At 39.2% G+C, this 23,816-nt stretch overlaps 1 protein-coding gene across 3 annotated transcripts; it reads left to right on the top strand.

Annotated features, from left to right (window-relative positions):
* Position 1: 1 nt before the first annotated feature.
* On the top strand, positions 2 to 17,263 carry LOC616948 (tripartite motif-containing protein 5-like). Of its 3 annotated transcripts, none has more exons than XM_024975543.2 (8): positions 2 to 173; positions 8,431 to 8,914; positions 9,486 to 9,581; positions 10,537 to 10,767; positions 14,122 to 14,144; positions 15,345 to 15,445; positions 15,729 to 15,823; positions 15,971 to 16,027. In XM_024975543.2, exons 2-8 carry the CDS (start codon positions 8,492 to 8,494, stop codon positions 15,977 to 15,979), a joined length of 978 nt encoding a protein of 325 aa, XP_024831311.1. In that variant the 5' UTR covers positions 2 to 173; positions 8,431 to 8,491; the 3' UTR covers positions 15,980 to 16,027.
* The last annotated feature ends 6,553 nt before the right edge of the window (positions 17,264 to 23,816 follow it).

The raw sequence follows: 23,816 nt of genomic DNA, 5'->3' as shown, positions 1-23,816 counted from the left end.
CAGTTTCCTTCAGGCCCCTGGTGAGGTACATGAATCCGAACACATATGTCCAAGACATATGTTTACTCTTCTCCAAGGAATAACAACTTCTTCATTCATATCTGAGGATACCTAAGCGGTTTGTGGAGGGCAGAATTTGAGAGATACACAAGAAAAAAACGGAATCTGCTTAGGTGAGTTTTATTTGTTGTCTGCAAGCTGTTCTAAACAGGGAAAGGCCCAGCTTGCAGGCTTCCTGGTGAGACTGCTGACTGAAGATCAGTCTGGAGAAGGGGAATTCTTAGGAGAAAGGTGATTGGAAGAAAAGAAAGGCTTTGTTTGTTCCCTGGAGGGACTGTTTATTTCTGTAGGCTGAATCTACCCACAGAGTCTTTGTATTCTGTAAGTACAAATCGAACATACTGAGAACAGCCAGAATCTTTGGTCTTTCAGAGTTAGAAAGCCCCTTTCCTCAATAACAGGTCAAAGGCCGAAGGGTCTTTCTTCCCATCCTGATATTTTCATTTCTATCAGTGTAGAAATACAGTATTTCTGCATGGCTGTATGGATCATTTCTCATTCCCTAGGCTTTACTGTGCTCAGGAATCAGATGCTATGACCTCTGGCAGGCTCTGCAGCCTCTCATGAATTCTCTTGTCCAGACACAGGGAAATGCTGCACTTCCTTACATTCCCTCACCTGTTCATGCTTCTCCTTCTGTGGGATGTGCCACCCAGAAGCAGCTCAGCTGAGAGACTGGGCAAGGAGAGCACTTGGGAAAAACTTCCAGAAGTGTCATCTGGAAGCACCTAATTTCTAGTAACAGTGACATCTAACTTTAAGTTTTAAAGACTTGTTACTTGATTGTTACTAAGGATAGCAAAAGATGTTAGAGAAGTATTCTTATACCACATCATGAGACTTATGAGGGAAGATAAGTTAGAGGAACCACGTGTTTATCTACCTTCTTCTTTCCTATAGAAGGTACAGCTGTACCCACTGTACGCAAGGCACAGAAACAGAAGTCAAATCTTTTTTCTCACCATGACCTCTTCTCTGTTGACCAAATCTTATTTGGACATTATTACTTCTGCTACAAATTCCTTGTCGCCCTCTCAGCCACAGAAGATGTTAGAAACATCTTCTGAATTCACACAGTGAACCTCTGTCATGGTAATTACTATATGATTTTCAAACAGATTTGTTACTTTACTGTTTCAGGTTTTATTTTGCAAGTGTTGTAAGTAGTTTATACTATATAATAGAAGAAAACTGGAGAAGGTGATGGCACCCCACTCCAATACTCTTGCCTGGAAAATCCGTGGATGGAGGAGCCTGGTAGGCTGAAGTCCATGGGGTCGCTAAGAGTCGGACACAACTGATCGACTTCACTTTCACTTTTCACTTTCCTGCATTGGAGAAGGAAATGGCAACCCACTCCAGTGTTCTTGCCTGGAGAATCCCAGGGACGGGGGAGCCTGGTGGGCTGCCGTCAATGGGGTTGCACAGAGTTGGACACAACTGAAGCGACTTAGCAGCAGCAGCAGGGGTCTGCCTGTCACATAAAACAAAGCACAATTTCACTTTCCAATTATCAAAAATGATGTTTTCCCATCTAACATCAGGAATTTGTGGCTCTTTCACATTAAGAGAAACAGCTTTACTGCAGTCACAGAAGAAAGTTCTGCTTATAAATTTCCTGTTTGTTCTTTTACGTAATTATTGTAGTTTTATGTCCTTTTTTGTTGATCTGTAGTTGGTACCTCTGAGATATTGTGAGTTTGTATTCTCATGAGCTCAAATGTCAGATGACCAACCTGTAAGGTGCAATCACCTGAAGTTTTTCTCAGGCAGATGTGATTCATGTTCCCACATCTGTCTCCCTGCTTGTCGGGGAGACATTGGGTCACTGTTTAGGTAGTGGTGGGTATCATTCTTCATTTGTGAGAACTAGTTTCTTCTGTGTCTGTTGTGGTGATCACTGCTTTGATGCTAGCTCTTATCTCTGCAGAGAAAATAAATCTGCCACCCCATGTCTGAATGCATGTTCTGATCCTCCCTTCTCAATAGGTTCTTGATGCAGCTGAGCACTGGTTGGATCTCAAATGCATTGAGGTATAACTGGAGGCCCCTCACCAGATTTGAATAATAGTTTTAGTCATAGATTTGAATAATGTTGACCTCTGATTTTATTCATCAGAGAGTGATCTGGGACACTTATCTTTGCAGCCAGGGGCAAAGTGCATATTTTAAGTATCTGTAACATTAGCTGGATTATATTTCTGGTTCACTTTCAGCCTCATTTTTAAAAAATTTATTTATATATATATAAAAATTGGAGGCTAATTACTTCACAACATTGTGGTGGATTTTGCCATACATTGACATAAATCAGCCATGGGTGCACATGTGTATCCCCCACCCTGACCCCCCTCCCACCTGCCTCCCCATCCCATCCAGAGGGATGTCTGTCCTGCATATAGAGTCACTGTTACTGTCTTTCTAAATTCCATATATATGTGTTAATATACTGTTTCAGTGTTTCTCTTTCTGACATACTTCACTCTGAATAATAGGCTCCAGTTTCCTCCACCTCATTAGAACAGACTCAAATGTGTTCTTTTTTATAGCTGAATACTTTCCATTGTGTATATGTACCACAACTTCCTTATCCATTCGTCTGCCAGTGGAATTCTAGGTTGCTTCCATGTCCTAGCTATTGTAAACAGTGCTGCAATGAACATTGGGGTACATGTGTTTCTTTCGATTCTGGTTTCCGCAGCGTGTATGCCCAGCAGTGGGATTGCTGGGTCGTATGGCAGTTGTATTTCCAGTTTTTTAAGGAATCTCCACACTGTTCTCCATAGTGGGTATACTAGTTTGCATGTCCACCAACAGTGTAAGAGGGTTCCCTTTTCTCCACACCTCTCCAGCATTTATGGTTTGTAGACTTTGATTCAGCCTCATCTTTATCAGGATCCTTCATGTAGGATGAACATGGCACAGCTGGAGAGTTTCAGTAAGTCTCAATTTAACTCTGTGCAGCCTTTGTAGCTTTCATTCCCTTGTTCAGAGTGAACAGAGACTTATTAGCTGTCTCACACTGGAGATCTTTCTTTTGTCATCAAACTATGGCAACCATTAAGACAGGAATATCATTTGAGAGCTTCCCTTTCTTGTTTATTGCTTCATTGTCCCCTTTGCCTGGAACCTCTGATAGACCCTCTGAGTTTAGACTATGGCCACAGGGCCATAGTGAGTCCAGGTTGAGGAATGAGCATCACTGGGCTACCACTCTGCGATACCGCCACCGACTGACCAAAAGCGGTGGTTTCCAATCTGAATCACCAATCCTACCCATACAACCTCATATGATATAAATTGCCAGGTTGGCTAAGCTTAGCTGGGAGTTACAGCACAGGGGACATAGCATTGGGCACAGCTGCTTTAGTTGAGCTCTCAGAGATGTTCCTTACAGGAGGGACATTATCCCTCTCATCTCAGCTTTGTAAGGAACCATACTAGATGGATGTGTGTGAATCCACCACAGGTGAGATAAGCCTAGTTCTGTAAAGATCTGAACTCTTTGTAAATGACCATGAGCACAACTTCTAGGGACCTAAAACAGATATATTTGACAGAAGACTCACAATTCCCTTGTGAAAAATGAGATGTATGTTCATCAATCATCATGTAAATTCCATGCAAAGTCTTTCTAGCCCAAATGCACTTCATACATCAGGCTAGTCTTGCTGTCAACAATGTGGTCATGAAAGGCTGCTGACTTTTCACTTTGTTGTAATCCAACAGGTTTCCCAGAAACACAAAACACATGCAATAAAAACAGCAACAACAACAACAACAAAACCTTAGGAAAAAAAAGGGCAATATGATCTTTACAGGAGGAAAATGTTCAGGACTGATATTAACGCTTTTTCCCACATATCTAATTCAACTCCCAGTTCTGTCCTTTACCTCCTCTCATCTCTCACTCTCACTTGCTGCCCAGAATTTCCTTCATCATCTTGTCCCTCAAGCTATCACCATCTCTCCCCTGAGCAGCTGTGCCTGCATCCTGCCTGATCTTCCCAATTCCACACTGGGTCCATTCAACATCTCACAACCTAAGGCACAGCTTGTCACGCCCTTACTCTTCTCTGATGGGAAAACATTGATCGCTTCTCCTGACTCTCAGAAATGGGTCCCCAAATGTTACATCATTTGGGAAGTGTCATATTTAATGTCACTGCAGCCTCTTGTGATACAAGACTAGCAGTCTTCTGTATACAGCCACACTGGCGTTTTAAAACTCATACAAGATGATATGTCTTCCACAAACAGATCATTCCTTCACCTAATACACACTTTTTCTCTTTCCCTTTTAATGTCTCCTTCATCTTCTTCAGTTTTCAGTTCAATCTTTATGTTTTTAAGTTGGAAGTTTTGGATAATTCCATATTTCGCCCCAGTCTTTGATTTCTGAACAACACATATGTCTCCCTAGTAATGTTTTCTCTATCTCTTTTCATATATATATATATATATATATATATATACACACATACACAAGTGTATATATATTATATATACATATACACATATATATTATATATATATACATATACACAAGTGTTAGCTGCTCAGTTGTGTCTGACTCTTTGCATCCCCATGGACTGTAACCTGCCTAGCTTCTCTGTCCATGGAATTCTTCAGGCAAGGATACTGGTGTGGCTTGCCATTCTCTTCTCCAGGGGATCTTCCTGGCCCAGGGATCGAAACTGGGTCTACCACATTGATCATAGATTCTTAACCATCTGAGATACTAGGGAAGCCTAGTATATGTGTGTGTGTATGTGTGTGTGTATATATATATATATATATATATATATATAACTGAATTTTAATTTGCTATTACTTTCTAAGTGAATAGTAAGCCCATTCATTTTAGTTTAAACCCTATGTTTCCTCCACTTTCTATGTATGGGTATTAGTCCAATTGACAATACACAATTTTTTGGCAACAATAATTAGTTGAATGATCTTGCCTAGTGTTTTGAGAATATTTTTCTCAAAAGCAACATTAATTTCATCCTTACTTCTATTTTCTTATGTATCTGACTCATGGGATCCTCTGAATCTACTTGCACCATCTCACTCCTCACCATCCTCATACTTTCATGTTATTACTCTCCTATCAATGACTTTGGTTGGCATATTTCTAGACCAAAATGAAATCAATATTTACATACTTGAGACTACCCAGGACCTCTTAGCTGGTCTAGGTCTCCTTACTTCTACACCCTCAGTGCCTTGTATTAATTGGGTCCATGAAATCACCTCTGTTTGTCTTTGACTAACTCAGTGAGTTAGGACCCTGAATTCCCATTCTGTATATTGATGATATATGATTTTTGTAGGTTACTATATTTATTTTCACATCTGATAAAGGATTTTTTTTTTACTATCTACACAAATCTATTGTCATATATTATGATGTGATAATAAGGGAAATCATTGCAAATATTCAACAAATGGTGGTAAGGGTTACAATATAATAAGTCATCAGAAGGGTCTGTGTGATAAAAGAATGTCAGGAAGCATTTAACAGGAGGCTTCCTGTGTGCTCTTTTGGATCTGTCAAGAATTCTCTATTCCTTATTAATTCCTGAATATTCAGCAATTAAGAGGAAAGGCAAGCCTCTCCCGGGACTGAGGAATCCAGGCATTTCCTTCGTTTTTCTATACAATGATAATTACCCTCTTCCTGTTTATGAACCATATGGTAAAAGTGGTTATTTACAGCTCTGTCTTTCAGATGGATGACCTCATGTTTTCTTGATAACTTGTAAGTTTTAATTTTATCTCTGCTGAAAATAGCTATCTTGTAAGACAGTATAAATACCTACACAATGTTGAATAAAAAACATTTGCTCCATCAGAGCTCTGGTCCCCGTGTCTTTCTTTCTCTCTCTCTCTCTCAGGCTATTTCTTTGGAGTGCAGAGGCACTCTGAGTTCACTTTACTGCACGGGCTTCTAAGAGCCTCTCAAGAAGGTGCTCTGTGCCTTCACCCCATTGAAAGGGTACCTGAGGCCTCCGTGAACAGAGCAAGCCCTGTGCCAGGGGCTTTATTGGCTTTCTGAGTAAACCAAGGAACATCAGCCTCTTTCTCTCCTTTACTTTTTTATCGTCGACTCCGGACCACCAGGTTCCAGTCCATTAAAGGACCTCAACAAAAAAAACCTGTAAAGAGAGAGTGTACTGAAGTATGAGAGAGTCATACTTCAGTCGGAATGGCCATTGTTTAAAAGGCTACCAATAATAAATGCTGGAGAGGGTGTAGAGGAAAAGAAATCCTTCTAGACTCTTGGTGGGAGTGTAAACTTTTGCAGCCACTATGGAAAAAATTATGGAGGTTTTTTAAAACAAATAAAATAGAGTTACTGTATAATCCTATAATCCCACTCCTAGACATATATTCAGATTAAATTCTAATTAAAAAAGATGCATGCACCACCCCAATACTCATTGTAGCACTATTTACAATAGCCAAGACATGGAAGCAACCTAAAGGTCCATCAACAGATAAATAAAGAATACATACAACAGAATAGTAATCATAAAAAAGGATGAAATAATGTCATTTGCAGCAACATGGATGGACCTAGAGATTATTATATCCAGTGAAGTAAGACAGAAAGAGAAAGTGAAATATTGTGATATCACGTATATCTGGAATCTAAAGAAAATGATACAAATGAATTTATTTACAAAACAGAAATAGACTCATAGACATAGAAAACAAACTTATGGTTACCAAAGGGGATGGGTAAGGGAAACAATTTAGGAGTTTGGAATTAACATAAACAATCTACTATACTTAAAATGGGTAAACAAGGGTTTCCTATATAGCATAGGTAACTATATTCAATGTCTTATAATACCTTTAATGGGAAAAGAATATGAGAAAGAATATATATATATATGTATCTCTGTGTGTATATATACATATATACATATGCATGCCTGCCCAGTCTCACTTGTGTCCGATTCTTTCAGATTCTATGAACTATCCTGTCAGGCTCCTCTGACCATGGGATTCTCTAGGCAAGAAAGCTGGAGTGGGCTGCCACTTCCTACCCCAGAAATGTTCCTGACCCAAAGATCAAACCCGTATCTCCTGCATTGGCAGGCAGATTCTTTACCACTGTGCCACCTGGAAAGCCTACACACACACACACACACACACACACACACACACACGTGCATGTGTGTGCATGCTTAGTCACTTCAGTTGTGTCAGACTCTTTGAGACCCTATGGACTATCACCTTCCAACTTTCTCTGTCCATGGGATTCTCCAGACAAGTATAATGGCATAGATTGTCATGCCCTCCTCCAGAGGATCTTCCCAACCCAGGGACTAAACCCAGAAGCCTATATGTATATATATATAGGCTTCCTTGGAAGTTCAGGTGGTAAAGAATCCACCTGAAATGCAGGAGACTCTGGTTCAATTCCTGGCTTGGGAAGATTCCCTGGAGGAGGTCATGGTAACTCACTCCAGTATTCTTACTTGGAGAATCTCCATGGACAGAGGAACCTAGCAGGCTACAGTCCATGTGGTCGCAGAGTCAGACACAAGTGAGGAACTAAGCATAGCACAGCACAGAATATATATATATGTATATATATATATATATATATATATATATATATATATATATACTGCTGCTAAGTCACTTCAGTCATGTCCGACTCTGCGACCCCATAGACGGCAGCCCACCAGGCTCCCTTGTCCCTGGGATTCTTCAGGCAAGAACACTGGAGTGGGTTGCCATTTCTTTCTCCAATGCATAAAAGTGAGAAGTAAAAGTGAAGTCGCTAAGTCGTGTCCGACTCAGCAATCCCATGGACTGAAGCCCACCTGGCTCCTCCGTCCATGGGATTTTCCAGCCAAGAGTACTGGAGTGGGGTGCCATCACCTTCTCTGATATATGTGTGTGTGTGTGTGTGTATATAAGAGTGAGTAATACTGATACACCATGAGGAGAGAAGAGCAGGTATAAAAGCCCCAATATTAAGTGGTTTAGGGCTTTTTATATTGAGGATGTGCTTTTAGCATGGAGGAGGAAAAGCAGGGTAGATGGTGGGTCACTCACAGATCTTAGTAAGAAAAGCTCACTAGATTTTGTTTTGGTAAAGAAGAATAACACTCAATGCATAAATAAGGATAGATAAAATTTGTCATGTGACATGAACTGGAAATAAAATGTTTAGAATTATTATAAAAAATTGTTTTACCAGGTCAAGAAGCTCTTTTTTTATGTCTCCACCTTTTATTTTTTACCCTTCAATATTTTGTTCTTGGGTCATCCTTGATTTCTAGATAACTAGTGTCATTTTACTTCTACTTTTCTTACTCTACACTTTTAACCTTTCCAATCATTCAGGGATCTGTGAGTGAGAGAACTGGCAGAAGTCAAGACAATAAGGAGCAGGTGAGCAGCTGCCATGGCTTCAGGAATCCTGATGAACATACAGGAGGAGGTGACCTGCCCCATTTGCCTGGAGCTTCTGACAGAACCCCTGAGCCTTGACTGTGGCCACAGCTTCTGTCAAGCCTGTATCACTGCAAACAACAAGGAATCCATAATTGGCCAAGAGGGGAAGAGAAGCTGCCCTGTGTGCAGAGTTAGTTTTGAGCCTGGGAACCTGCGGCCTAACAGGCATGTGGCCAATATAGTGCAGAGGCTCCGAGAGGTTAAGGTGAGCCCAGAGGTGGAGCAAGAGAGAAATCTCTGTGCTCACCATGGAGAGAAACTCCAGCTCTTCTGTGAGCAGGATGGGAAGGTCATTTGTTGGCTTTGTGAGCGATCTCAGGAGCACCGAGCTCACAACACATTCCTCATGGAGGAGATTGCGCCAGAGTACCAGGTAAGAGACCAGAATGGAGAAAAAAACAGAGCAGGAAATGGTACTTGAGGGAAATCTCTACTTTGCATTGGACTTTAATTACCTGGCTACCAGGGACTTGAGGCCTGTGATCTCTTTTCTTCGTATACCTACCTTCTCACATGTGAAGAAAATTTCTGTGCATTCCACCCAAGTATAAGCAAACAAATGGGCTCTTAGGCAGAAGTAGACATTCATGTACCTTGTGCTGGTGCATGCACATCGGGGGCCATGAGAAGCTCTCATTACCCTTTTGAACGTGATAGGTAACTAGGACACTGGGTGGGTTGAGCTGTAAGTTTTTCTTTCTTACAGAATCAAGTTTCTTCCAGAACAAAGAGAACCAGTCTTCTCTTGGTGAGGGGGCATTGACTCCTATATCTTGAGTCTCAAAGAACACATTCAACATCAAGGTCTTCTTCCAAATCACATATTCCAGTCACTTTCACAGTTTCTGTAAAGTCTCTTCTCTTTGAAAATCAGCCTTATTTATCCACTATAGTGATGCTGAGAAAGCCCATATCTTGACACTGGTGTGATTCTTTTCTCACAGAAAAAGCTCCAATCATGTCTGCAGAGGCTGAAGGGGAAAAAACAGGAAGCTGAGGAGTTGGAAATTAAAGTCAGAGAAGAGATGTCTACTTGGAAGGTATGAGGAGACACTTCCTGAGAAAGTTAGACAGGTATCTATGCAGGACCTTGGGTTGGTCACAAGGAGCTGCCTTTTTCTTTGTACCATGACAGTTAAGTCATTTGGCTCCTCCTTTTCTTCAGTCTTCCCGTAATTGGTGTGGTATTAAAAAGTGACCATATCACAAATAAACATAAATAATGGAGGGAGAGTTTTATAGAGAGGGCCTCTCTGATGAGGATGGCTAGGGAATTTTATATTCCATTCTTATCAAGTTTATTAGTCTTCTCAGGGAGATATCTGACAATGGCTCATGGTTCTGTCTTCAGTGTTCAACTTTTTGGGAGAGAGTGGTGGGAGGGGGTCAGGAGTAATGGAGGGAAGCATGAGCATCCTGGACAGATGTGTGAAGGCTGCCCACACCCAGAGATCCCATTTGGCTCTGAGTTGTCCTCAACAGTGCAGACTTGGGACCATTATTTTGAAATATGGTGTAGAGAAAAAATATATAAACAAAGTCAGCTACCCCCAGTATTGCTTTCCTCTTTCTATTTCACTTCCTTGTGGACTTCTCTGATAGATCAAATTGGTGAAGAATTCGCCTGCAATGCAGGAGATCCCAGTTCAATTCCTGGGTTGGGAAGGTCCCCTGGAGAAGAGATAGGCTACCCACTCCAATATTCTTGGGTTTCCCTTATACTCAGCTGGTAAAGAATCCACCTGTAATGCTGGAGACCTGGGTTCAATCCCTAGGTTGGGAAGATCCCCTGGAGAAAGGAAAGGCTACCCACTTCAGTATTCTGACATAGAGAATTCCATGGACTGTTTAGTCCATGGGGTTGCAAAGAGTCAGACATGACTGAGAGACTTTCACTCCTGGTGGGAACTTCCCAAGCAGAAGAGTTATATTTCTGGCTCCCAGTCCCAGGCCAATGGTCCAAGTACCTCTCTCTGTCTTTTTTCATTCCTGAAGATTCAAATAGAAAATGAGATACAAAATGTCCAGGGAAAGTTTACACAACTAAGACAAATCCTGGACAGTGAGGAGATGAAGGAACTGAGAAAGCTGAAGGATGAGTTGGGAGTTATTCTCAAAGAGCTGGCAGAATCTGAGAATGATCTGGTCCAAGAGAAGCTGTTGGTGAGCAATCTCATCTCAGATGTGGAGCGCCATTTGCAGGGATCAACAATGGAGCTGCTGCAGGTAAGACTTGGAAAGGAACCCCAGCATCTGAGGCATGAGAGAAATATGTTCCTGTGTCCTTCTGATGCCCTCGCGGAGGTTGCTTTGACCCTGCAATATACCTTCTCTGCATCTATTTCAGAGGTTGTAAGAATAACTGAATTATTCAATGTAAGAATAACAAGGGAAAGTTCTATTTTTATTGTTATCAAGCTCACTGCAAACATTTCACCATCTAGAGAAGATTTATTGTGTTCAGTGATTTTCCATAAGCCCCTGTTTTCTGTGGGCCAGTGCTAAACATTTATCGAGTACCTTTTCATGATTCAGATTATCACAAATTCACTTCAGATTCCAAGAAGTTTTTTTTCCTCAATGTGTTGAGATTGTCTACCTTTTTTCTGTTTTTGAAGACAGTTTATGAAGAACTGCTATTTATCTTTAAATACTCCATATAATCTACCTGCATTGCCATTTCACTCTGGGTTTTTCTTATTGGAAAAGTTTAAAATACACATTTTTTTTTTCTGTCTTTTTTACTTGGACTAAGATTATTTAGATTTTTGCAATCCGCTAGTCCTTTATTGTATATTTTTGTAGGAATTTTTCTATCTTAAGTTGTCTGGTTTCTAAACATAAAGTTAGTTATAACAATTGCTTATTGTCCTTTAATTTCTATAGTACTCAGAGTGAAGTCCCTTTTTGTATTCCAGATTTTGCTCTTTCATTTTTTTCCCTACTCCTTTTAGTTATTTTTGTCAATTATATTAATTTTTTTTCAAAAGCATTGTTTCATTGATTTTGTTTATTTTGTAAATTTTCTTATGCATTTATTTCTGCTCTCACATTTTTTTTCCTTTGTGTGTTTGTACACTTTTGCATGTGCATGTGTAATGTGTGTGTATGTGTGTGTTCGCTGTTTTTTAATAACTTTTCTTTCTTAGTAGATCACTGATTTGAGAGCATCTTAATAATATAAGCAGCAGTGTCTTAGTTTTTTTCCATTCATTTTGATTTAGTGTTTGTTTTTATTCAGATAACCTTATTTTCATATTTCCTATGCAATTTCCTTTTGTTAAAACATAGATATTTGAAGATGTGCTGTTAATTAGTAATCCTTGGTGATTTTTGAATTTTACTTCTGCTGTAGATTTCAAATTTAATTCAATTGTAACCAGAGAATATATATTTTATTCCTTTAAACTTTTAAAATCACTGATAATTGTTTATGGCCTCAGATACTGTATGTCCAGAAAAATTTAAATATGAAAAGATTGTATATTCTCCATTCATTGGGTGAAATGATCTATAGATGTCAGGTCAAGTTCTTGGATTGTATTGTCCATGTCTTCTACAACTGGGTGGTTTCCATATAAACTGTTCTCTCATTATTGAGAGTGAGTTGAAGTCTACAATTGCTATTGTTAAATTCTGCATTTTTCCTTTTAATTTTGCTTGGTGAATTTTAAAGCTCTATTGTTAGGTATATGCACATGTGTAATAGGTTTATCTTTTTGATGTACTAAACCTTTTATCATTATAAAATTATCCTCTCATTCGTTCATAATTTTTATTGTTTTAAAGTCAATTTTTTTTCTAATAATAATATAAAAACTTGAAATCATTAAAGCTTGCATGATCTATAGTTTTTCTCTTTTTACTTTTGCCTATTTGTATCTTTAAATCTAAAATACGTCTCTTACAAGTGACAATCACTAATTCTTCCTTGTTATCCCATGCAACAATCTCTAACTTTTTAATTGGGGTATTAAGATGATATCTTTAATACAAATACTGATATAGCTGTGTTTAAACTTAGCTATTTGCTTTCTATTTGGCTACTGTAGTTTTCATTCTTCTCTTTCTTCTTAACTAGCTTCTTTTGTGTTAAATATTCCTGGTATAAAATTTTAAGCTTTCCTATTTTCTAACTGTATTTAAAAAAAAATTATTCAGCCCCTGTGGTTGCTCTAGTGATTACAGTGTTTCCTATCCTACCATGATCTACTTCACACTAAAACTAACTTATTTTCAGTAAATACAGAACTTTCCTGTAACATTGCTTCATTTCTTTCCAGCAACAACACAATGATGATTTACTATGGATACCTGATTCTGTGTAAACTAATCATTGTAGGCTTCTGAACTTTTGCTTACACTGGAAGGGAAAGTTCTCTTCTGGAGTTTATATCAGGAGATTCATCTTCTCTTTAAACTGAGAATAAAGTCAGTAGAGGTGGAATGAATAGAATTGGCAAAAGACACAAGCCAGCTTCTGATGACAAGGTTTGGGCTTAAGAATTAGACTTTGACTAAATTTGCAATTGACCCCCCATCATCATTTATTTTCTCTCTACTTATTCTAATTTTACTTAATTTTTGTGATACACACAAAGAGCTTTAACACAGAGAATTTTTATCAAAGACCACTGGTTGCTCTTGTTTTTGTTGACATGGAAGAAATAAAGCTTCATGAAAAACAGATCAGATAAAATGGTGCATACCTATTCTAACCAATAAACTAATAATTTATGTGATGATTAAGAAGATTACATGGCTAAAACCTGTTAAGCCATGGACTAAGCAGACTCAGTATAGACTACAGTACAGATAAATGCTCTAGTTTTTGGACAGTGACTGAATGCATATTGGTAACATGCTAAAAATGGGGTACAAGAGAGGAGACAATCTGGTTGATGAATAGTAAGTTACATATTAGACATCCTAAGTTACTGATTCCTGTGGCTTATGTTTAACCGAATATATTAACAAGCATTTAAGAGACAAAGCTGAGTAAAACTAAGGCATTAGAAATCAACTGTACTTGTGTGTATGCTGGATTTAAGAGAGTATGAGATCACTTATAGTGTATAAAATGAGATGAGAGAGACCAAAGAACCACCTACAGTAATACATTTGTTTGCTTGTACTCTCAACAACTGCAGTATAAATAGCTTGAGGAATATTAGGATTATGAATTTTCTTTGATTCTCCAAAGCCTGGTTTAATGCTTGGCAAATAATAATACATCACTGTGCACTATTGTTGAATAAATGGAAGAACTGTGAATTATTCACATCATCTCATGGGACACCAAACTTACAAGCTTTTTGTTTTCCCATAAATATGTCTCATCTCCAGACACTAGAAGTCTCCTTCATGCTTCTACAAGGGTCAAAGCCTTTTACCTTTGGGAAATCTGACAACGTCGCGTGTGTCTTCTGGAATGACTGGCTTCACTCTTGTCTCTACTTTTTGGCTCTCACATTGAGACCATTTTTATTCCCACAATCAATGGCTGATGGGGATGTGAATAAGCTTGGGAAGTGGGGAGACTTATTACTTTTTGACGCATGTTTTCTCTTTTCTCACTAGGATGCGAATGTTATCATAAAAAGGTATGTGTGGGAAACCAGAGATAGTCCATTTATGCTGTGAAAATAAAATAAACCCCTCACAGTTGTCTGATAGCCAATTAGGATAAAACAATGCTCAAGGCAGAAAAATGGAGGATAGTCTTATTTTAAATTTCTATTCATACATCAGGGCTAGATTGTTTTATAAACATTGATAATGGACTGGATTCTATATTAAAGAATATTGATTGTGGGAAGTTGCAGAGTTTGGGTCAGTACCAGTATTAAGAATAAGGCAATACAGTATCAGATCCCCACGACTTCATAAAATTAATTCACACTGTGTGTCAATGTGCAACTCAGCTTCCCATATTTAGTAGGTGCTTGACTTGTCATATGAAGGTTAAGTCTTCTTTTCCTGCCAAACACTTAGAATTAGAGACAACTCCTTTATATTTTAGTTTCTGCTCCCAGAAGAGACAAAGTCCTTGTATGTTTTTCAGCTTAGGTTTCCAAAAACAGATTTGAATCTCAAGGGATATTTTGGCCCTGGACCAAACTATTGATCACTCTTGGTCACATCCTTCAGAAAAAACATCATTGTGTCTGCATTTGCACACCTACATGGCAGCATCAAGATCTTTGCAAACACATGAAAGTCAGACTACTTTATTATTCATAATGTCTTCTTTTCCAAGGGTTTGTAATTATTCCTAGTGATTATGAAATCTCAGGGTATTCCGAGAGCCTCTCTATTGGACAGCACTCTTTGAAGATCTTGGGACTCTAGAGAGTGTTCTCATACCTGCTATGTCTCAAATACCCAGGAGCCAGATTCTGCAACCTCACTTTCTGACTCCTTCCTGGAAACACATATCTGTGCAGGGAATGTTCCACAAACTATTTTTTTAGATACCAAAGTTTTGTTTTGTTAAATCCATTGCTTCATATCATTTCATATGATCCCTAGGAGGTGGAGTGTGGTGGGTTAATCATTTCATTATAGAAGGAAGAAACTCCCCTTGTGACATTTTAAGACCATACAGGTCACACAGAGGGTACCTGGGAAGGTAGACATGAACACGTTCTTTCTTGCTGCACGATCAGGCATCCACTCTCTTCTTTCCCAAGGTCTCCAGGAAAGACAATTCAAGCCCATAAACAGGGTGAACCTATAGCAAACCAGTGGTTTAAAGGGAAAAAAAAAATCACTTTTGTGAGCATCAAATTTGTCTTCCCTAGGAGTGAAACCTTGGCTCTGAAGAAACCAAAATCTTTCCCCAAGGAACAGAGGAGAGTGTTTCGAGTTCCTGATCTGAGACAGACACTGCATGTGTTTAATGGTGAGGAATGGTACCCAAGTGGGTGTAGGAGGGCCTCTTTGATGGAGAGAAAATGGGTAGGGGGCTCTAGTTTTTATGTGTGGATGGAGACAGCAAAGCCCAGACACTATGTGCTAATGATGTGGTCATATTTATGGGGGGTGACCGGGGGCTTGGTTCATCCTGTCTTTCCCCAGTTTACTACCTCATCATGGCCATTCCCCTCATCTGGAAGAAAATAGATTTCAGGGCTGACTCTATTGCTTATATTTAATATTGTGGATTTTTTTTTTTCTCATTTCAGAGCTGACAGATGTGCAACGCTACTGGGGTAAGGAGACATCACAGTATAATCAAGCCACCCTGTTCTCATCATCTTTTAGAATTTTTCATTTTCTAGTAGGTTTCATGTTTTAAGACCCATGTTTTCCCTCCCAACACACACAAACATATAACTTTTCCAGGCAAGTCATTCTAAAGATCCCTTTCAAAATGTCATAAGAAAACTACATCATTACCCTAACCCAAGCCTATATTTTTCAACAGTTCAGGTGACCCTGAATTCTCCCAAGAGTGAAAATGTTGTCATTTCTCCGGATCAGAGACAAGTGAGATATGCATCCAGTGACCAATGCTATAATGCGTATTGGAATGATAATTATGAAGATTTTGGTGTCCTGGGCTCCCCAGTTATCACATCAGGGAGACATTACTGGGAGGTAGACGTGTCAAAGAAAAGTGCCTGGATCCTGGGGGTATGTGGTGAAAAATGTGAAGATATCATGAAGTTACCATCAAAACTTGGAAATTGTGGAAATGGAAATTGTCAAAATGTTTATTCAAGATATCAACCTAAAAATGGCTATTGGGTCATAGGGTTAAAGCATTATTGTGTATATAATGCCTTTGATGCATCTTCCTTCTCAGATCCTGTGATTTTACCCCTCTCCTTGAGTGTTTCTCTCCATCGTGTTGGGGTTTTCCTAGACTATGAGGCTCACACTGTCTTATTTCTCAATGTCACCAACCATGGGTTTCCCATTTGTCAATTCTCTTCATGTTCCTTTCCTCAGAACATAGTTCCATATTTCAATCCTATGAACTGTGGTGTCCCCATGACTCTGTGCTCACCAAGCTGTTGAGTCTTCTTACATTCACACTAACTCGTCTATAGTGCCTCTTACTGTAGGTGCATCTGACACACCTGTGCTTACCTGCAACATTCTTATCTTTTTTCCTTGCTACCTCTCTCTTTTTTTTTTTTTCCATTTGAACATCCTTCATTCATTAGGAGGGTGAACAATTTCCCTTGTGTCATATTTTCCCCAATATCATGTATGTGTTAGAAAATCTTAATTAATTTTCCATACTCCATGGTAAAATTACGGATGCCCCATAAAGAAAGAGCAGTATTGATGTAACACCTTTGCCAAATTTTACAATCTCATTTACTCTGCCACTGACTGAGAAAATGAAAGAAAGCTTTTCAACAATGTTTGTATATTAGACCTAGTATAGGAGTCCTTCACTAAAGAGTGAGTGCTGAGCTGTGTCTCAGTTTATCCATGATGCCCAGGTTCATTACGAAATTGAGGAAAAAATATCATACATGATATGTATTAAAATGAAAGTTTTGTGTTCAGAGTGTCTAAGTTTAAGCCCTGTCTCTATATATTAGAAGTGTAAACTTGAATAGCACATTTAAGTGATATGCTTATTTTCTTAAAATAATCTTGTTATAAAATTATATGATACACAAGATCATTGTGAAAAAATGAATGCAACTAAGTGTAAAGCATGTAACTGTCTCAATAATAAATATTTTATCTATTAATTACTAAACAATATAACCTATATCAGTGTCTCATTAAACAGATTTGTTCCTTCAGGAATACTATGGTTCTTTTCACTGAAGTCTCATTTTTCAGATCCTAGATTCCTTTGTGCTGCGTCAAGACTACTCTAGCTCTTCCTGCCATAGAAAAGTGTGTGATCACACAATTTTATTATAATTCTTATGTTTCTACATAATAGCTCTTATCAAGTAAACTAAACTCTATGGAGTTCAGTTTCTCATTTAAAAAATCACCTGGTTAATATCGTGAAAATTAAACAATACAACATTTGCAATAACTTCTGTAATTTCAAGCCCATAAGGGGAAGCCCAGTATAAATGTCTATTCCTTTTTGTTTCCTTCTCACTGTGATTGAAATAGATCATTTTCAGAATGCATGTTACTTTATTTTCCACATTATTTCTTTGTTTTTAGAAACAGAATAAATTGATTGAAGAATTGCAATTTTTTCTCAGTCTTACCTAATTGCTAAATAAATGTTTTTGGATAGCCACATTATCTCACACTTTTAACATTTCTGTAGTAATTCTATTTCATTGAAGTTGAATTTCACTTTGTGGCCTGTTTGAAAGTGCAAGTCGCTCGGTTACGTGTAAATCTTTGCGACCCCATGGACTATAGCCTGCCAGGTTCCTCTGACCATGGAATACTTCAGGCAAGAATACTGGAGTGGGTAGCCATTCCCTTCTCCAGGGGATCTTCTTGACTCAGGGATTGAACCCAGGTCTCCTGCATTGTAGGCTGATTCTTTTCTGTCTGAGCCACCAGAGAAACCCATGGTCTGTTTGTCCAGCTTTAAAAAATTCACAGTGATTACATTCCCAGTGATACATTAATACTCTAAAGTATAGTCATGGGATCTCTTAACAGTGGTGTAGATAAATGTTTTCTGAGCCCTGGTCAGACTTTTGCATTGAGGTGAAAGTTCACAAGAAGGAAGAGAAAAGTCTGCTATCTTCCTTTAGTGAGATTAGAGAAAGAATTATTTCTGAAATGAATATTCTTTCAGGAACTGATAGAATCCCCATGTCTTTTGGAATTTTTTCCCCAGTCATCCTCCAACCAAATCATAGTTCATTTTTTCTTCTCAAGAAATAAAATAGATTATTTGTTTAAGCTATCACTCCTTTTATTCCTGTTTGTTCTCAGGAATTCTCAACTTTCTCATTTTAGGAAGACCTTTGATGAGAGAAGGGTTATCAAGGAGGACTTTTCCAGTGTTTCTCTTTGTGTGTGTGTGTGTGTGTGTGTGTGTGTGTTTGTATGCACATTCAATATCTTAGTACTGATTCTTGAAAACAGAAAAAAATTGGGCTTTTAAATTTTCCCTTTGACCTCTGCCTTCCTGTCTGCCCACTGCTACTATGACTAAAATTCTGACTTACTAGGAAAATTTTGTACTCTTGAGTAATTGACAAATGACTGTCCAGGGATATCGATGCCTTTTCTTTTACTGGAATGCCCCGTTTTCCAGTTCAGGATCAAGTGCCTAATTATGAGAAAATGAAAATCTGAATGTCTACATACAAAAGAAAAGATCGGTTCACCGTGTGACACTCACTTTCTCACAGAGGTTCCTGACCCCAGAAATGAAGCCACCTTCTGCTGAAAAGAATAGAAATCGATAAGTTTCTCCCAGTTACAGATTCTCTTCTCAGGAAAAGACTAAAGAAAGTGTCCTGGAATTTCATCAATGACTGATGCTGAGAAAAGTGGACAGTTATATGTAAGAGAATAGGGTTGAACATTTCCTCAGACCACATACAAAAGTAAATTAAAAATGGACTAAAGCCCTAAATGTAAGCCCTGAAATCATAAAATTCCTAAAAGAGAATGTAGGTAAGACAGTTTTTCATAACAAATCTTTGCAATATGTTTTTGAATCTTTTCCTAAGGCAAAAGAAATAGAAGCAAAAACAAAAACAAACAAAAAAAATGAGACCTAATTAAAAGCTTCTGCACAACAAGCAAAACAATTGGCCAAATGAAAAGACAACATATGGAAAGGGAGAAAATATTTGCAAATGATATGACCACTAGGAGTTTATATCAAAATTTATGAATAGTTCATAGAACTCAACATCAAAAAAACCAAAACCCCAATAACAAATCAATAGAAGCCTGGAATAGACATTCTTCTAAAGAAGACACAGATTTCTAACAGGCACATGAAAAAATTCTTAACACTGCTAATCATCAGGTTTGATGAAAATCAAACCTACAAAGAAATATCACCTAACGTCTGTCATAATGACTGTCGTTAAAAACACCACAAATACAAAGAGAAAATAAATAGCACAAATACCAAATGTTGGTGAGGAAGAAGGAAAAACAGGGAACACTGGTACAGTATTGATGAAATTTTTAATTGGTGTAGGCCCTATAGAAACAGTACAGAGGTTCTTCAAAAAGCTCAGAGTAGAAATACCATATGATTCAGCAATTCCACTCCTGGGTATGTGTCTGAAGAAAATGAAAATATTAATTCAAAAAGATATATGCACCCCAAAGTTCACAGCAGTATTATTTATTATGGACAAAATAGGGAAGCAGCCTAAGTGTCCATAGAGAGGAATGAACAAGTTGCGGTGTATATACACAATACACAGCTGACTATGGATCAGAAGAGTCCAGGTTTGACTCCTGGCTGGCTTGTAGTGTGCATCATCATTTGGGGGCTTCCCTGGTAGTCTGCCTGCAGTGCAGAGACCCCAGTTTGACTCCTGAGTTGGGAAGATCTGCTGGAGAAGGACTAGGCTACCACCTCCTGTATGCTTGGGCTTCCCTTGGCTCTGCTGGTAAACAATCTGCCTGAAATGTGAGAGACCTGGGTTCAATCCCTGGGTTGGGAAGATTCCCTGGAGAAGGGAGAGGCTACCCACTCCAGTATTCTGACCTGGAGAATTCCATGGACTGGATAGTCCATGGGGTCTCAAAGAGTGGGACAGGACTGAGCGACTTTCACTTTCACTTTTCATACACAATCAAATATTACGTACCTATAAAATAAAGTGAAATTCTGCCATTTGCAACATACATGGACCTAAAGTGCATTATGCTTATTGAAATAAGTCAGATAATGAAAGACAAATTTGTTATCACTTATATGTGGAATCTAAAAAATAAAACAAAGTTATATAAAAAACAGACACAAATCACAGATATAGAGACCAATCTGGTGGTTACAACTGGTGAGGGGGAAGCAGGGAGGAATGAGGTATTTATATAGGATTAAGAGATACAAACTACTATGTATAAAATAAATAAGATACAAAAATATATTGTATACCATGGGCAAATCTAATTATTGTTTGTAATAACTTTAAATGGACTACAATATATAAAAACGTAGGGCTTCCCAGGTGGTGCTAGTGGTAAAGAACCCTCCTGCCAATCCAGGAGAGATGTAATAGAAGCAGCTACATGATGAAGCAGGCTACATCCATGGGTTCACAAAGAGATGGACACAATTGAGCGAATTTCACTTTCACTTTCATATAAAAAAATTAATATTTGAAATTTAAATACTGAGAAGACCTGCTCGATCCAGTTGTCTGTGTCCCTCCCCCACAGCACTCCCCTCCTGCCCCTGCCCCCCAATAGCAGAGCCTATGTCTCAAGGGATTCTGGATTCAAGGAAAGAGTGCATCATCTTGGTGATGACAGCAAATCTAGCAGAAGCAAGGCAACAATGACCTTGGTGGCATAAGAAAGTCAAAGTCCCTCGGTCACGTCCAACTCTTTGCAACCCCATGCCAGGCTCCTCTGTCCATGAGATTATCCAGGGAGGAACACTGGAGTGGATTGCCATGCCCTCTTCCAGAGGATCTTACCAACCCTAGGGATGGAACCTGCATCTCTTACGTCTCTCCTGATGGCAGGCGGGGTTCTTTACCATTGGCACCACCTGGGAAGCCCTACAGAGATGGTGGAGGCTGGAAATCGCCACCTCTCAAATACAACCAGAGGCAAAGCAGATAAGAGAGCTCAAAGCCTTGTTGCCACCTACTGGAAAGCAAAGGAAAGGACTGTCTCAAAATCTGTCATTTAATTTCACAGGCACAGAGAACAATTCATCAAACAGTGTGAAGAAGGACAGTAAACCATTCAACACAGAGAAAATGACAATTCTTCAGAGACCAAACTTAAAGTAACAGAATGTTTTGATCTAACTGATAGAGAATTCAAAATAGGTCTTGAAGAAACTCAAAGAGATAAGAAAACTAAGAAAAGCAGTTGAATGAGCTCAGAAATAAAATTACAGAACAGAGGAATGCTTTACCAAAAACACTGAACGTAAGGAAAAGCCAAACAAATTCTGGAGCTGAAGAACACACACACACCACACACACACACAATGGGGTAAAGAATTCACTAGAAAACATTGACAATAGAGCAGACCATAGAAAGGGAGAATTTGTGAGCTCACAGAAAGAAATCTAAGAATGATACAAGTAGAAGAGGAAAGACAAATATGATACTAAAAAATGAGGAACACTTCTCTGGTAGCTCAGTGGTAAAGAATCCCCCAGCCAATACAGGAGACATGAGTTCGGTCCCTGATTAAAGAAGAGCCCGCGAGCCTTGAAGCAACTAACCTTACAGCGTGTGCTCGGCAACAAGAGAAGCCATTGCAGTGAGAAGCCCGCGTATCGCAACTAGAGTGGATCCCGCTTGCTACAAATAGAGAAAGCCCGTGCGGCAACAAACATCTAGCACAGCCCTGCTTCTGCTGCTGTTAAGTTGCTTCAGTCGTGTCCGACTCTGTGCGACCCCATAGACGGCAGCCCACCAGGCTCCCCCGACCCTGGGATTCTCCAGGCAAGAACACTGGAGTGGGTTGCCATTTCTTCTCCAATGCGTGAGAGTGAAGTCGCTCAGTCGTGTCCGACTCTTCACGACCCCATGGACTGCAGCCGACCAGGCTCCTCCGTCCGTGGGATTTTCCAGGCAAGAGAACTGGAGTGGGGTGACATTGCCTTCTCCGAGCACAGCCCTAAGTAAGTAAATAAGGAAATTCAGTAAAAGCTACCTGACAGTTTTAGGAAGGGCACTACTAGCGTAATGTGTATCCCATTAGAAAAAGAGAGGAAAGAGGGAGAAGAAATATTAATTAAAGAAATCCAACTTTTCTTTATTTCCAATAAATAATCCAGTATTTATTAATATTTAAAGACTCCGACAGAATCAAAGTTTAAAAAAAACAAAGTGGATCAGGGATATCTGCTCTCATCCCTACTTGTTCCCCAAAATTCCCAGTTTCTTTAACTTTGGAAAACCTTTGATTTGACAAGAGATTCTCAGGAGGATTTTTTCCGTTTCTGTGTCTGTATGTGTATGCACACACTCATATCTTAGCTCTCATTCCTTCAACAAATTGGATGATGTCCAACCAACTTGGAGAAGGCAAACTACTGAGTCTTCAGCTGCAAATCTAATCTCGTCTGTAAACAACACACTCACAGACACACCCAGAAAGAGTGTCTAATCTGGGCACCCAGTGACTAGTCTTGCTGACATGTGTGCTCAGTTGTGTCTGACTCTTTGCCACCCCTTCGATGGTAGCCTGCCAGGCTTCTCTGTCCATGAAATTTTCCAGGCAAGAGTACTGGAGTGGGTTGCCATTTCCGACTCCAGAGGATCTTCCCAATACAGGGATTGAACCTATGTCTCCTGGGTCTCCTGAATAGGCAGACAGATTCTTTACCACTGAGCTACCTGGGAAGCCCTTTGTTGACACATAAAATTAACCATCTCACTAATTTTCCTACTTTATCATTCTTATGTTAAGATCATAAAGGATTATATGTTAAATAATATTAGATGACATTGCCCAATAAATGACACTCCTACAGTTTCATTTTTCTTAGCCTATTTAGGAAAAGTGTCAATTTGGTCATATCACATCCATCTCCTGAAAGTTGGCATCAGTGAACAACTACTCTGTGATCGCCCCTCTGACCGACCATCTGAGTGATTTCAGATTTGTTGAGCCATTTCCTCTAACATGGCCTAACAGGATAGACCGGCCAGATTCACTTACTTTAGCTTATGGACATGGGCCAGCGGAGAGCACAGCAGTGTTGCTGCCTCAGGGAAATCCTCAGTGTGGGTCTTCACTGGAGTAAAGGGGGGAACTTTACTCTTTCCTCCAGACAGCTTACTAGTAAGGGAACAAGACAAGTTGGGTGTCTGTGACATTAAGTTGCTCAGTAAGTTTAGTTTTCCAAAGGATAGAAGAGACAGGAGAACAGTTTCCAGGAGGAGAGCTGAGATAGAAAAAAAACTATCACTGACCCACGAGGCTCAGGCACAAAAGCCTTGTCATTGGGCATAGAACCTATAGAGAGAGCTTCTATTGGTCTGCAGTTTATCTTGTCCTTTCCTGCCCTTACTCCACACCCTTGAATTTAACTTTCATTTCCCCTCACCTTCTACTAGGAATCTTCTTAGGGGCGGTCAGGCCTTTGATGTGGTGACTGAATCTTGAAAACATCTGCCCAGCTCCTGCCTTCACTCTTCTGCAAGGAATTACA

This window comes from Bos taurus, chromosome 15 (genome assembly GCF_002263795.3).
Source record: "Bos taurus isolate L1 Dominette 01449 registration number 42190680 breed Hereford chromosome 15, ARS-UCD2.0, whole genome shotgun sequence".
NCBI lineage: Eukaryota > Metazoa > Chordata > Mammalia > Artiodactyla > Bovidae > Bos > Bos taurus.
The sequence above is the reverse complement of the archived record's forward strand: the minus strand, read 5'-3'. Positions and strand labels throughout refer to the sequence as shown.

Excerpts from the sequence above, each read along its gene's own strand:
- LOC616948 (XM_024975543.2), top strand. The coding sequence starts at position 8,492 with ATGGCTTCAGGAATCCTGATGAACATACAGGAGGAGGTGACCTGCCCC. Across the intron at positions 8,915-9,485 it reads AGATTGCGCCAGAGTACCAG|AAAAAGCTCCAATCATGTCT; the intron begins GTAAGAGACCAG and ends CTTTTCTCACAG. Across the intron at positions 15,446-15,728 it reads GACACTGCATGTGTTTAATG|AGCTGACAGATGTGCAACGC; the intron begins GTGAGGAATGGT and ends TTCTCATTTCAG.